Source organism: Ovis aries, chromosome 8 (assembly GCF_016772045.2).
Source record: "Ovis aries strain OAR_USU_Benz2616 breed Rambouillet chromosome 8, ARS-UI_Ramb_v3.0, whole genome shotgun sequence".
Taxonomy (NCBI): domain Eukaryota; kingdom Metazoa; phylum Chordata; class Mammalia; order Artiodactyla; family Bovidae; genus Ovis; species Ovis aries.
Window position 1 is genome coordinate 40,433,627 of NC_056061.1, and position 15,520 is coordinate 40,449,146.

Sequence of the window (15,520 nt, forward strand, 5' to 3'; positions counted from 1 at the left end):
TGTATTACAGATCCCCAATTCAAGATGGGAATATCGAGACTCAGAGTTTAGTAGCTACCAAGTGTCATGTACCAAGGAAAGTGGCAAGGCCGAGACCTGTACCTGGTATGCCTGGCTCCAAAGACAATCATCTTTTAGTTAGATTTTCTCCCATTTCTGACTGTAATGTAAATCAAGTTATTTAAACTGCTCACAAAATTGTAAAAGAAATTGAGGAAAATGGTGAATTTTTTTCTAAGGGATATCAGTAAAGATTTGACATAGGTGATAACTTTGGGCTTTGGAGGTTGATTAACATTTTGATAGGCAGGAGACTCCTAGGGGTAGGAAGTGCAAAGGAATGAAGCTTGTGGAGAATGACAAAACTTGCAAGGGAAAAGTTTTAAATTGTGGCTTTTCTTATGGGATTAGGTATAAGGGATTGGGAAGGGGGTGGGATCCGAGGCAGATTAAAAAAAAAAAAAGGCTTTATGAGATGTGCTTTAGGTATCAGATAATTCACTGATTTCAAGGATACAATTTAATACTTTTTAAAGTAATTTTACCAAATGGTGCCACTATCATCATAAATCAGTTTTAGAATATTTTCATTCCTTTCAACAAAGATCCCTCATGCCCATTTATAGTATATGCCATTCCTTCTCCCTGCCTTGGGAAACCATGGCTCTACTTTCTGTCTATAAATTTGCATTTTCTGACATTTTGTATAAATGGAATCATACATATAAATCTTTTTTGTCTGGTTTCTTTCACTCAGAATGACGTTTTCAAAATACATGTTATGGCATGTGTCAGCACTTTATTTTTTATTTTTGACTAACATTCCCTTGAATGGTTATGCTATGCTTGTTTACCCATTCATCAATTGAATGCTCGGGTTGTTCCACTTCTTTGGCTATTAGGAAGAATGCTATTATGAACATTTATGTGGACGTATGTTTCCATAGCTCTGAGTAGATAACTGGAAGTGGAATTGCTGGGCTGTTAGATGGTTTGATATTTGACCCTTTGAGAAACTGACAAGCTATTTTCCAAAGTGGCTGCATCATTTTACATTCCTGCCAGCAGTGTATGAGTGTTCCTATGTCTCTACATCTTAATAGCACTTGTTATTGCCTGACTTAGTCTTTCTAGTCCATGTGAAATGGTACCTTGTGGTTTTAATTTGCATTTTCTTAATGACTAATGGTGTTGAGTATCTTTACAGGTGCCCAAGATATAAAATCTAAAGACTCTGTTTGGATGATACATTTAACTAAGATGCAGAACACAATAAGTGGAATTTGTAAGAAGAATAAAGTTGTGAGCTGTTCACATGATACTGAGTTGCACATGTTCAGAAGGCAGAGAAAAACTCAGGTCTGGAACTCAGAAGAGAATTGAAGGCAAGACACGTATATTTGGGCTCAGTTACATAGAAAAGGCAATTGAAGTCAAGAAACTAGATGAGTTACTTGACAGAGAAAATGTAGGAATATCTATTTTAAAGAAAGGGATAAAGGGAGGTATGGCTTTAGGAGACATAAGAGAGACAAGTGCCATGCGTGCCACTGGAAACAACTTTTAAATTTTGTTAATGTTCATATTTTATTGTACTTCCTTGCAGTGTTTTTCTTCACACATAAACTAATAAACTTAGTAACGTGGGCATATTATACATATTTAATAATATTTTATTTCCACTCAACCTTGAGTCATGAACATTTTCATGTCACTAGTCTTATTTTTTAGTGGCTAATTTAAAATATTTAATTATAAGTAGATACCATAATTAATTTATTCTCTTATTTTGCACCCTTATTAAAGAATACTGAAGTAAACCTTTCAGTACAAAATATCTGTGTGGTTCTCCAATGATTTCCCGGTATAAATTCTTAGAAATTGGAATTTCTTGTTAAAAGCATATTAAAAACATTAAGACTCTTTATATACATTGCCAGAGTTCTTTCCAGAAGTACCTTTCTCTCTCCAACAGTGTACGAAAATAATGAGCCAAATGTATCAAACATGAAAAGAGTAGCTCATAGATATAAGGAAAATATTTAACATTGTTATTCTTTTAGGAGATCTGTTTCCAAAATTGCCACAAGCCCTCATTGATGACAACTAACTGGAGAATTTCGTTTTTAATTTTTAAAATTATTTAAGGTGTACTACATGGTAATTTGATAGATACATATAAAAATCAACATCTATCAGTACACACACACAGACAAATATATATATAGTGAAAATATTACTATAGTCAGATTTTGAAGGAACAATGGAAGACCAACAATAGCAAATACTTCACGACAGCATTGGAACTGTAAATATTATTTACTTTGGTGACTACGTATCTGTTGGAAGTATTTGAGAGTAATTTTTCCTTGAGAGCGGTTATGCATGCATGCTAAGTCGCTTCAGTTGTGTCCGACTCTTTGTGACTCTATGGACCAGGCTCCTCTGTCCATAAGATTTTTTAGGCAAGAATACTGGAGTGGGTTGCCATGCCCTCCTCCAGGGGATCTTCCCCACCCAGGGATCGAACCCGTGTCTCTTATGTCACCTGCATTGGCAGGTGGGTTCTTTACTACTAGAGCCACCTGGGTGACAGATATCAAATTGTAGTTCTCATGTCAAATTTTATCAAATTTTCTTTTCCTTTGCCCATTTATTTTGCTTCCTTCAAATGCCTTGTGGTTTTGAAAATGTTTTATTATAGTATAGGGGAAAACGTCTTTAAAATCAATTAAATTTTCTGTTTTTTTTTTTCAGGAATGTTAATTTTTTATTACCACTCTTTTATTCTTCATTTCTTCTTTATTCATACTCCCTCATTTATTTCCTTGGGTTAAAGTTCTCAGATAAATGGCTTCATAAATGATGCTACAGAGGCAAATTAGGAGTAGATTGTAACTTGTATAAATAAAGAATAAGCCTTTGGGATTCTGTGTGTGGACTTCCATAAATGTCAGACCTAATTTTTGTTTTTAGATGTGATGGGAATAGCATTTAATGTCACTGTTTGAGTCATTGAATGGGTGTCTGTTGAGCTCATCAATGTTCCTCATTCAGAGAACCCTTTATGGGCATCCACTCCATAAGTTTATTACCATTCGTGGGAAAATGCTTGACCCAAATACTCTTTGCTTCTCTGTGACATGGATCATAATTCTATCACAGTGAGCTGTTTCCTTTCTCAACCACAGAGATATACAATCCAGGCATTCTGAATACACATAAACTCTGTTATTTCCTGTATAAACTGAAACTTGAGCATGAATCATTTTCATTCCTTTCCCCTCCTTTTTGATTCTCAGTTTGAGAAATATCTCCTCCAACCCCACATTTAACAGGTGTGTGTGGGTGTGTGCGGTCATATCTGACTCTCTGTGACCCCATGGACTGTAGCCTGCCAGGCTCCTCTGTCCATGGGATTCTCCAGGCCAGAGTACTGCACTGGGTTGCCATTTCCTTCTCCAGGGATCTTGAACCCACATCCCCTGCACTGGCTGGCAGATTCTTTACTGCTGAGTTACCAGTGAAGCACGATCGATCTCCTTTACTTCTTCTTAGAAAGAGGACCACAAAGTTCCCCAAACATTTCTTTATAGTTATTCCAGCTGACTTTTGGAATGTTTCTGGTAAGACAGTGAAGATCTAAAGATCTGATAGTTTTGGGGGAAGAGCTTCATGATAAAGATATATCCCTGCAAGTATAATTTCTAGTAACATTCTGACCATTTCATTGAAGAAATACCATTCCAAGACGTAAATATTTATTGAGTACCCATAAGAATTTCATCATATATTTCAAAGCCCTATGACTTAAAATGCACTAGAAATGTTTGGTGAGAGATATTTTTCTGAATGTTTCTTTGTGGAATACATTCTGACATTAAATGAATCATCTAATGTAACTCTAGAGAGAATTTAATTGATGCTTGTAGTATGGATTAGCTGAAGTTACATGAAGTCTATTACAGATGCAAATTTTGCTTTAGACAAAATTAAGAAGAGATTAAAAGCAATAGGAGTCTTACCAATTCCCCCAGTATATAAATGAAATTAGCAGAAGACTACCTCAAAATAAGAAATAAGAAAATTCAACTGAAGTGAGATATCTCTGATAGAATATTTTTAGAATCAAAGATATAGTAATTAAAATAATTCTTAGTTTAGAATATTTTAAAATGTGATTATAAGACAGAACATAGATATGGAGATATTACTGTTTGAATCAGACAGAATTGAATTATGCTATTCCTGCTTTAATACTCTGAAATGATATTTGAACAGATAGCTAATTTAGGTATTGTAAAAGTGAAGATAAAATTAATAACTATGTAATAGACATATAAACTCTATAAAGTTACTCCATATCTATCTTGCTTACTGCAGTTAATGTAAAAATTAAATCTCCAAATACAGTTTGAGAAATGTGTACTATGAAAACTTATTTAGCATAAGAAAATTTTGAAAATCAAAATTTATAAAACAAGCAAAAATGATATTATTGTAATAATGAATATTTATGATTGTATTTGAGAATAATTTCTGTGCTCAATGAAATATACCTCAAGCATATTATAACCATCTTTTCCTATTTAAAACATGAATTGCTATCAATATACCAAAAGTAGGTTAAAAAGTAATTTTTTCTTAAAAAATGATGTTATTATTACTAACAACAGACATATATTTCTAGGTTAATTTTTCATTTGTAGGACTAAATTTTGCAGTGATATTTAATCAAGGTTTTTTTTGACAGCGTGATTCATTTTCACCATGGTTGAGCAATCTTTCCCTCCAAAGTACAATTTAATGTTTCTTTTTTTTTTAAAGTAAGTTTTCAACCCATGATTGTAGCACCATTACACTTCACTTAACCAATAGGCCCTAGATTTTTCCAATATGATGTGTTATGGTTTTGTTGAGTGAAAAATGACTTGGGCACCCTTCCTCTTATGATGAAAGCAGAAATTCTTTTCTGCATTTTTCTTTTTCATCTCTAACTGCAACATGACAGCATAAAATATTTGATTCATTGACTTGTTCACTCATCTATATCATTAAATCTAGCTCTTGGTTTGCATTACCTATTGCTGCCCTTTTCTTCACTTCTGCAGCCACTAATCAAAGGTATTACTGGAGTCAGATATCTTCACCTTCAGAAACTTGCCCTCTTCTGTTGTAGGCTACATGCGATCATTAGCACAAGGTTCTTTACACATTGTCATAATGCTTAGCACAATGTTCTTTACATGTTTTTCTCCTCTTTTTAAAAACAGTAACTAACTTTCTCTTTCCTATTCTATTAAGTATAAACCATTATTCTAAGAGTTCATACTATCCCTTCATCTGACCCTTTTCTTTAGCAATCCCATTTCTTCTTCCTCTTTGGCACAGGTACTCTGCTATTTCCAAGCCATTGGGTTGTTCTCAGCACACAGGTTGGTTTCTAACTGCTTCCTTATTTGTGTAGATGTCATGCCCTGAATCTTGGGAGCCCACTGCTTTCTGAGACAGTCCGTTCTATCTTGTGGTAAGTCAGTTAGAGGGGTTTTCTTTTTATTGACCTAAACCACCTATTGCATATGATGTATGATTTTTACTTTCTTTATGTGTCAGTCTAACTGTGTCTTTTCTCAGTTGTTGTTGCTCTGTGTTATGCCTGTAGTGGTGCTTTTTATGAGCTCTCTGCATCTGGCAGTCCAGTGCTTCCATACCCTGATCTACCTACCTCCCTACCACTCCAGAATCATAGCAGCCTGAGCTCTAACTGTGCATTGTACATCTTTAATATGTGTTTGATGACTAAGCTACCCATAAATATGGAAGAAATATCTTCTAAAAATAGAGATAATTCCACATTTAGAAGGTAGCTTAGTGATAAGATATACTTAACTGTACTTATCAAAGGATGACAAAATGATTCTGTGAATTGAGTAAAATGCCTGATCATGTGCATACTCACATCCCCCCCAGTCTCACACAGCAAAATGCCTAAACGATACCAATTGTTTAAGAAAAACCATTTTGTATGTTTACTTCTAATTGATTAACTGAGACAGTATTACATATTGTATGTCCACACAGATTCAGAATGGCTTGGCTTTCTAAATATATGGTTCACTGTTATCATATTCTAAAGCGTTGAACAATTGGCATATTCAGTTCTACATGTGCAATTTCAAGCAATGCAGGAAGAATATTAATATTTTTGTCTACGTTTAAATGTTAACATAAGAAAATATCTTGGCATTGTTAATACCCAAAAAAGGACAATTACATCTTTCAAATAGCCAATGAAGCCTGACCTTTTATTTGTATCTCTAAATTGCTGACATCTCCAAATGTTCTTGCATTTTAAACTTTTTCGAAAATTGTGTTTCCATAACAATTTTAATTGAATCTTCTGTGATGCTATTTTAATCATTGTAACCAACCACAGCATGTAATTAGACTTCAGTCAGAACCTTTAGTGCACTCATATGAGAGTAGACACTTATAAAAATGTCGTGTCAGTCTGGATTTCTTCTCCTGACCTCCCTCTGCTGCACCCGTGACGCTATAACCAAGGGTCATAATTGAACAAGAGCAGAGGTTGATTTCCATTTATCCTACATAATATGGAAATTTTTGTCCAGGGGCAGCTAGTTAGGGTCATCATCAATAGATGTGTGGTATAAAGATAAACATATAGTGATAGGTTTTCATTAAGGCCGTGACCAATAAACACACTGGTTCATTTGTAGAATGGCTCCTGGAGGTCGAGAGTGCCCCTCAGAGTCAATGCAAGAGACTGAAGTTCTAGGCACGGTGACCTAAGTAGCACAGGTGATGTGGGTCGCCCAGGTGCGGAGGAAGCCTCATTTACAGACCTTATTGCTCTGTTGTGCTTCTTCACAGGTCCTGAATTATCAGCAGTGAGTTATTCTTTTTAGGTTATTATTATTACTAGATTTCTTCAAAACTCACTTTTATGTCTTCTCATTAATCATCTGTGACATGTTGGAAGGCAAAATGCATGAGGCTCAGAGCTAATTATGTATTCTATTTGCCTTTAGATATTTGGATGAAAGTCGTGTTCCAACTCACAATCCCTTTCCTAAAACTCATTTCCACAAGTGATGATTTAATGATCAGTTTACTTTAAAGGTTTGCCTTTGGGGACAGTGATTATCCTGGTTTGCTCTTTTGAAAGAATAGACTTTTCTTTCAGGGAATATGTAAATATTTAGAAAAAAATTTCATGTGGACTTTGAAATGCTTTCAACACAAAATGTGTTGAAACCTATGCTTCAACTATCCCTGGGGGGGAAGGACACCTTTGTATCTATGCAGAGAATGAGGGGCATGGTGCCCAGAATTCTCAAATTCCTTTGATTAAATATGGTAACCAACTACTTGCGGAAGTGGGGAGGATGAGGGCAAATTGCAGCTTTGGTTTTCAACTCCAAAGTTAGTACTTGTGAACAATAAAAGAATGATAAAATGACAAAAAACCTAAATATGATGATTACTGATGTTTTCCCTGACCATTTTTGCTCTTCTACCATTCACAGCCAAGCATGTTATGTATAACTAGTGAGGAATGCAAACATTAGTCTCATGTATGTCTTTCAATTTGATCTCTTGGTATCCTTCTTACTCTGCAGTTTTGAAAAACATCAGATTTCAGTAATAAAATCCATGACTTCTAGGTATAGGTTATACATTAGATTACAATAAAGAAATATTTTCCCATATTTTCTAACAGCAGAGTGCAGTATTTTGCAAGGAAAGGTGTCTTTGTGATTTAGAGTGTATTCATTTCTGTTAGACTGTGCTTTTTCTGAGCCCTTATAGTTCAGTTAGAATGTGTGCAAAAGCACTTGTGCTATAAACTCTGCGTGAATTTTTTTCTAAACATTAAGTCAGAAGTGCAGTGTCAGTTGAGTTTTGGATTTAGTGAGAACAAAAGCAAGGTGGATTTCCAGTGGGGAGGGACTATCTCCTTCTAGATGTCAGTGTCCACCCCAGAGCCACATTTGCGGCAGAAGATTTCCTTGTTGTGAGTCAGGAAGCCTTCCCCCACCAAGGAGACGGAGCACTTCCCACAGTTAAAGCATTCACTGTGCCACTGGCGGTCTTGAAAGCAGATAAACTTGGCACCTCTGAGACCTGTAAAGCAATTGGAGAAAAAGAGTAATTTATTCTTTCAACAAATAGATGGAGCATTCTATCAGGTACACTTCTGGGAGCTGGAGATAAAACAGTGAGTAAGACCGCATCAAGAAAGTAACCAAGAAATGATGCAACCCGCAGTGGCCTGTATCCATTCGGGAATGACATCCACAGGTTCTTCCTTTGAGATCCAGCCAGATACTCAGTCAATTTTGTCCCATAATCTACATAAGTATGTTGAACTTGGGTATGCTGCTGCTGCCAAGTCGCTTCAGTCGTGTCCAACTCTGTGCGACCCCAGAGACGGCAGCCCACCAGGCTCCCCTGTCCCTGGGATTCTCCAGGGAAGAACACTGGAGTGGGTTGCCATTTCCTTCTCCAGTGCATGAAAGTGAAAAGTGGAAGTGAAGTTGCTCAGTCATGTCCGACTCTTAGCGACCCCATGGACGGCAGCCCACCAGGCTCCTCCGTCCATGGGAGTTTCCAAGCAAGAGTAGTGGAGTCGGTTGCCAAGAACTTGAGTATACAAAGCACATATTTTTGGAGACAGCTCCCAATTGCCTAAGACATAAGGCTTCCCTTGTGGCTCAGAATCTGCCTGTAATGCAGGAGGCCTGGGTTCGATCCCTGGGTTGGGAAGATCCCCTGGAGAAGGGAAAGGCTACCCACTCCAGTATTCTGGCCTGGAGAATTCCATGGACTGTATTAGTCCATGGGGTCACAAAGTTGTACACGGCTGAGCGATTTTCACAAGACATAAGGAAATTTAGGGTATTGCAATGAGAAGAAGGAATAAGTTTTGAAGTCAGAACTTCAAAGTAAGTTACTTACTTAGTTACTTGCTTATCTAAGTAAGTTACTTATTTATCTAAGTAAGAGTATTTTTTCCTTCCTCGTGACCCTGTTTACTTTGAAGCAAAGTTAAGGTAAAATAAATGAATACTTCTCAGCCTGGTATCTGATATTTTAATGACTTACAGTTCTCTTCTCTCTCTTCCCATGTTTAGTTTTATTCAAGATAAAGTCCCACAGTCATACTGTGGCTTGAGACACAATTTCCAAAAGGCTCCAATAGAGAATTTCATCCAAACTGTCCTTAGCTAGCCTCATATGATAACCTTGCTACCCTGCCCAGAGTTGATGACAGTGTAGGCTTGCAACAAAGATGTGTGAATCTTATTCTTGTGGCCGCTGAAGCCATGTTACCCAATGAAATCGGCTCCCCCATTTCAACGTGGGCCTTACTTGAGCCATAGGGTTTCTATTAATAAGAAAGGTATGAGATTTTGAGTCTTTGATGAGACTCTGTCTCTATACCCCAAATATGAATCCAGGGTACAGTTTAAGGAACTGATTTTGAGGAGTTGTAAAAAAGGAGAAAAGGTCTAAGGTCTGGTAAGGGTTTGGGTTGCCCTAGACTTGAATCTTCATTTGCCAGGTTTTTTCCAAGCGATCTTGGTGCTATGAAGTTCTTGTGGTTTGCTTATCACACTGTTTTAGTGAGGCTAAAATAGTTCATGTGCTGATGCACATGTGATTTCCAAATATTCCATTTGGGATGGTAAAGCAAAAAAGGTGAATAAATATTTTATTTCAGGTAAATTCTCCTTTGATATGATAATGAGGTTTTGTTTCCTTCCTGGAAATGTTTTTTGATGCCTTCGCATACAATTTACTAGTTCAGGGATACATTTACATCAAATTCTTGTACTTTTCTTGATGAAATTTATAGCTTATTTATGATGCCATCATTACTTTCTAACGAGAGTAAATCAATAATGTACCAATTAATCCCCTTAATGTTATTCAAGATGTTAATAAGCTGATTGCAAGAATAATGTTCTATATATACATAAACCACTTCTGTTCATGAATTTAATTATTGCACATCTAGCATTTTGATGCACATGAAATTTTCTTGATTTGTTATTAAGCTTTATACAGGTGGCAAATGTAAAAATAATTCTTCTAGAATTTTACAAAGAAGAATAAAAAGGAAGCATCTGGTAGCAGGGATATAAGAAAGTCTTGACTTAACATGTGAGATGGTTATAAATTGTTTTGATTTTGGATGTGTTTACTCCCTCACATCATAAGGGTCGTTTTCAATAAGAAAGTCAACCAGGAAACAGGACTCTGACACCTGTTTTATCTGGCTTCATTTATTCCTGAAAATGAAGAGCTGGCCTTTGTTGAGCTCTTAAAGATGAACCAGTCACTATTCCAAGCCCTTTACTTCATATAGCTCTCACCTCACTCCATGGGGTAGTTATTACCATCAACCTGACTTTGCAGATAGTAATTGTCAAACAGAGAGGTTAGCCTCTTGGCCAAATCACCCGGCTGCTAAGTGGCAGGTCTGGGATTCAATCCTAGGCCATCTGTTTCAGAATCTGTGCTTCCAACTTCACCAAATTAAGTCTGAATTTTCTTTCTTAAGGAACATAACCAGAAATATTAGCATCTCTGTCTGAAGAAGCCAACATTTGAAACTCACTTTACTGAAAATAAACAGAAATAGAAAACAGCAAAGATGTGATCTTATTTAATTCCTCATTTTGCAAGAAGACAAATGAGGACCTTGGAGGTGAATTGCATACCTATAGTCACACAGTAATCAGGGCAGAGACAAGGCCATGGTCTTTTACTCCCTAGATCAGTGCTCTTCCCACTAGGTCAAGCTGCTTCATTTATCTCCTTAGAAAGGCAATCCTATCTTAGAGGAGAAAAAACTTATAGTTACATCTTGAGTTGTTCCTTATAGATCTAGTTAATTTAAAGTGATGTTTTAAAAACAGTTCTAACATAGTTTCTGGGAATGACATATTGTTTGCCTGAATGTACAATTTTCAGAAGATAAATGTATGGTATTAATATATAGTTCCCTGTGGTACATTAGTTCAAATAGCTCAACTTTAAAGAAGCACTACTACAGAGAATATATATATATATCAGTTCACTTCAGTCGCTCAGTCGTGTCCGACTCTTTGCGACTCCATGAATTGCAGCACTCCAGGCCTCCCTGTCCATCACCAACTCCCGGAGTTTACTCAGACTCACATCCATCGAGTCAGTGATGCCATCCAGCCGTCTCATCCTCTGTCGTCCCCTTCTCCTGCTGCCCCCAATCCCTCCCAGCATCAGAGTCTTTTCCAATGAGTTGACTCTTCGCATGAGTTGGCCAAAGTACTGGAGCTTCAGCTTTAGCATCATTCCTTCCAAAAGAAATCCCAGGGCTGATCTCCTTCAGAATGGACTGGTTGGATCTCCTTGCAGTCCAAGGGACTCTCAAGAGTCTTCTCCAACACCACACTTCAAAAGTATCGATTCTTCGGCACTCAGCTTTCTTCACAGTCCAACTCTCACATCCATATGTGACCACTGGAAAAACCATAGCCTTGACTAGATAGACCTTAGTCAGCAAAGTAATGTCTCTGCTTTTGAATATGCTACCTAGGATGGTCATAACTTTTCTTCCAAGGAGTAAGTGTCTTTTAATTTCATGGCTGCAGTCACCATCTGCAGTGATTCTGGAGCCCCAAAAAATAAAGTCTGACACTGTTTCCACTGTTTCCCCATCTATTTCCCATGAAGTGATGGGACCGGATGCCATGATCTTCGTTTTTTTAATGTTGAGCTTTAAGCCAACTTTTTCACTCTCTACTTTCACTTTCATCAAGAGGCTTTTTAGTTCCTCTTCACTTTCTGCCATAAGGGTGGTGTCATCTGCATATCTGAGGTTATTGATATTTCTCCCGGCAGTCTTGATTCCAGCTTGTATTTCTTCCAGCCCAGCGTTTCTCATGATGTACTCTGCATATAAGTTAAATAAGGGTGACAATATACAGCCTTGACATATTCCTTTTCCTATTTGGAACCAGTCTGTTGTTCCATGTCCAGTTCTAACTGTTGCTTCCTGACCTGCATACAGATTTCTCAAGAGGCAGGTCAGGTGGTCTGTATTCCCATCTCTTTCAGAATTTTCCAGTTTATTGTGATCCACACAGTCAAAGGTTTTGGCATAGTCAATAAAGCAGAAATAGATGTTTTTCTGGAACTCTCTTGCTTTTTTGATGATCCAGTGGATGTTGGCAATTTGATCTCTGGTTCCTCTACCTTTTCTAAAACCAGCTTGAACATCTGGAAGTTCATGGTTCACTTATTGCTGAAGCCTGGCTTGGAGAATTTTGAGCATTAGTTTACTAGCGTGTGAGATGAGTGCAATTGTGCAGTAGTTTGAGCATTCTTTGGCATTGTCTTTCGTTGGGATTAGAAAGAAAACTGACCTTTTCCAGTCCTGTGGCCACTGCTGAGTTTTCCAAATTTGCTGGCATATTGAGTGCAGCACTTTCACAGCATCATCTTTCAGGATTTGAATTAGCTCTCTCTCTATATATATATATACACACACACACATACATACATACATATATATTTAAAAGTGTTAGTCGCTCAGTTTATGTCTGACTCTATGACCCCATGGACTGTAGCCTGCCAGACTCCTCTGTCCTTGGGATTCTCTAGGTGAGAATACTGGAGTGGGTTGCCATGCCCTTCTGCAGGGGATCTTCCTGACCCAGGGCTCGACATTGCAGGCAGGTTGTTTACCGTTTGAGTTACCTGGGAAGCCCATATATATTTAAAAATCAGATCAAAACATACTAATGTGAGTTGGAAGTTTTTGAAGGCATTTAGTTTCTGGTGTGTCTCAATCACAGAGCCAAAAGAAGATTAAGATAATGATCAACAGACTGATTATTCTAAATATATATCCTGCATTTGAATTACTTTGGGGACAAATCTTTGGTTCCTGATCATCCCTATGTTTCATGTGGAAAATGTGGTTTTTCTGTCTGATTTTAAAAAAGCTGCATTCAGTAATTGACCTGTAGCAGTCCATCAGAAAAATCACTTAGACACATGCATCTGTGGTGATGGATCAGAATGGAAACTCTTCAGGTTCAAAGCTTGTATAGGCTCTTTAAGATCCATACTAGCCATTTGAGTCCCTGGAAATTTTCAAACATTTTTAAGTTGTTGAAATTTTTCATTTCTTCATGGAAATCCACCACCCCACCCCCCGCCAGTGCCCCACCCCAACCCCCTGCCAGCCCCCTCTCCCCGCCTTTTCTGGCCAATTCAAGAAAAGTGTTGTAGAATAAATTGTCTGAGTCCATCAAGCTGTGATTGCATATTCGACTAAGTTTTTGGAGCTCCAGTTACTGTTACATTTTTGGAAGTTTCATTTCTAGCTAGAACCAGTAGAGAGGGTGGCTTATTCCCTTGGCTGCAGGAGTTGCCAGATATGCAGAAGCAGGAGAGCAGAGTTATTAACAGTCCAAGCCTTGGAGCCCTATGATCTAAAATTGCCAGTGTATGTCCCTGAAAGGGCTGCAGAGGTGACATAGCCAAATGATTGTGGGAGGAACAAAGGGGGCAAGCCCTGCACAGTGGGCCAGTCACTCAGCTCCCTGTGACAGTGACCTGGCCAGGAGTGTGAGGGCAGTATGTTCACCTCGGGCAGGCTCTTCATTTTCTTTTTGGCTGAAGAGATGGATTTTACATTAGTTGTTTCCAAGCTTATGCAGGCCAAACAAAACATGCTTGCTGGCCAGCTGTAGCCCATGGGCTGGTGTGAGATTCTAACAAAATATGGTGCCTTGTATGGAGAAACAAGACCATGCTCTGTTTATCGAGGAAACTTCCTCCCTTGCAAGAAAGTGAAAGCCTATCAAGCTGGGCTTGCAGCAAAACTCTTTACTTGGAGATAAATAAATATTCAATTTTACTTGTGATATATCTGAAGATAGAGGAGGAGAAAAGGGATAGAATAATCTGTAATAGTCCTGTGTTACATGAACTGAGCCAGAAGTGAAATATGATCTAAGAGTCCTAGGAATGGAGAACAGAAATACAGTTCTGCCATGTTATTTGGTGACCATACCTGAAAGAATAGCTGTTGAAATGGAATATTACTCAGCCATAAAAGGGAACTTATTTGAGTCGGTTCTAATGAGGTGGATGAACCTAGAGCCGGTTATACAGAGTGATGTAAGTAAGCAAGAAAAAAACAAATATCATATATTAATGCATGTGTATGGAATCTAGAAAGATGGTACTGATGAATTATTTGTAGGGCAGCAACGAAGGCACAGACACAGAGAACAGACTTATGGATTCAGGAGCCGGGGAAGGAAGGAGAGAAGGGTCGTATGGAGAGAGTGACATGGAAATATACATTACCATATGCAAAATAGATAGCCAGTGGGAATTTGCTGCATGACTCAGGGACCTCAGATCAAGGCTCTATAACAACCTAGAGGGATGGGATAGGGGTGGAGGTGGGAGGGAGCTTCAAGAGGCGGGGGACATAGGTATTCCTATGTCTGATTCATGTTGATGTTTAGCAGAAACCAACACAGTACTGTAAAGCAATTATCCTTCAGTTGAAAATAAATTTTTAAAAAGGAGAGAAAAAAAGAAGAGCTATTGGGTTTTTCAGGGATGAGAGTGTCAGTTCTCTTATGTCAGGATTAGCATTTTAGAAGTAACTCAGAGGAAAATACAACATGCTTTTCACCTTGAAAACTCATTTAGCACAGATAGATTTACCATTTATGTTATTTTAAAATCATATCACACATATTTTGTTTAACAGAATGCTATCTCATTTTATCTATTCATAATTTGATAATTCTGTAAGTGAACAGAATGAAAAGAGAATAATACATTTGTTAGAGTCATCTTAAATTGAGGTTTAATTAATTCCTCACCTGTGCTATCGTAATTATTTATAACTTCTGATTTTTGCACAGTACTTGCATTTAATTAAAACTTTTTCTACTTTAAGGCCCCTTTACACTTGTTTAGAATTGAGCAGCATTTTGATTTATAAGTATCCCTTTCTCCCACTCAGTTTCTTAAAGTTCTACCTCAACTCAGGCCTGGAGAAGGACGTGGCAACCCACTCCAGTACTCTTGCCTGGGAAATTCCATGGATGGAGGAACCTGGTAGGCTACAGTCCATGGGGTTGCAGAGTCGGACGCAACTGAGCGACTTCACTTTCTTTCTTTCTATAGTTCCTTTTGGAGAAGGAAATGGCAACCCACTCCAGTGTTCTTGTCTGGAGAATCCCAGGGATGGAGGGGCCTGGTGGGCTACAGTCTATGGGGTTGCAAAGAGTCGGACATGACTAAGCAACTAACACACACAGACACGCACAGACACACACGCACAGACACACACACAGACACAGACACAGACACACAGACACAGACACACACACACCTCCCCCCCACCCCCAAGGCCTTTTACTCTCCTTTCCTGAACTATTACTTTACTTTGAATCAGTACCGTGAAGTTTAGCAT

At 37.9% G+C, this 15,520-nt stretch overlaps 1 protein-coding gene across 3 annotated transcripts in view; it reads right to left on the minus strand.

Annotated features, from left to right (window-relative positions):
* Nucleotides 1-3,744: 3,744 nt before the first annotated feature.
* The window catches only part of FHL5 (four and a half LIM domains 5), a 62,586-nt gene continuing 50,810 nt past the window's right edge, over nucleotides 3,745-15,520 (minus strand). For all 3 annotated transcript variants that reach the window (XM_012182752.4, XM_060419224.1, XM_060419225.1), the window contains one exon: nucleotides 3,745-8,148. In XM_012182752.4, coding sequence (XP_012038142.1) covers nucleotides 7,985-8,148 — 164 coding nt within the window. In that variant the 3' untranslated portion in view covers nucleotides 3,745-7,984. The remainder of the gene's footprint in view (nucleotides 8,149-15,520) is intronic.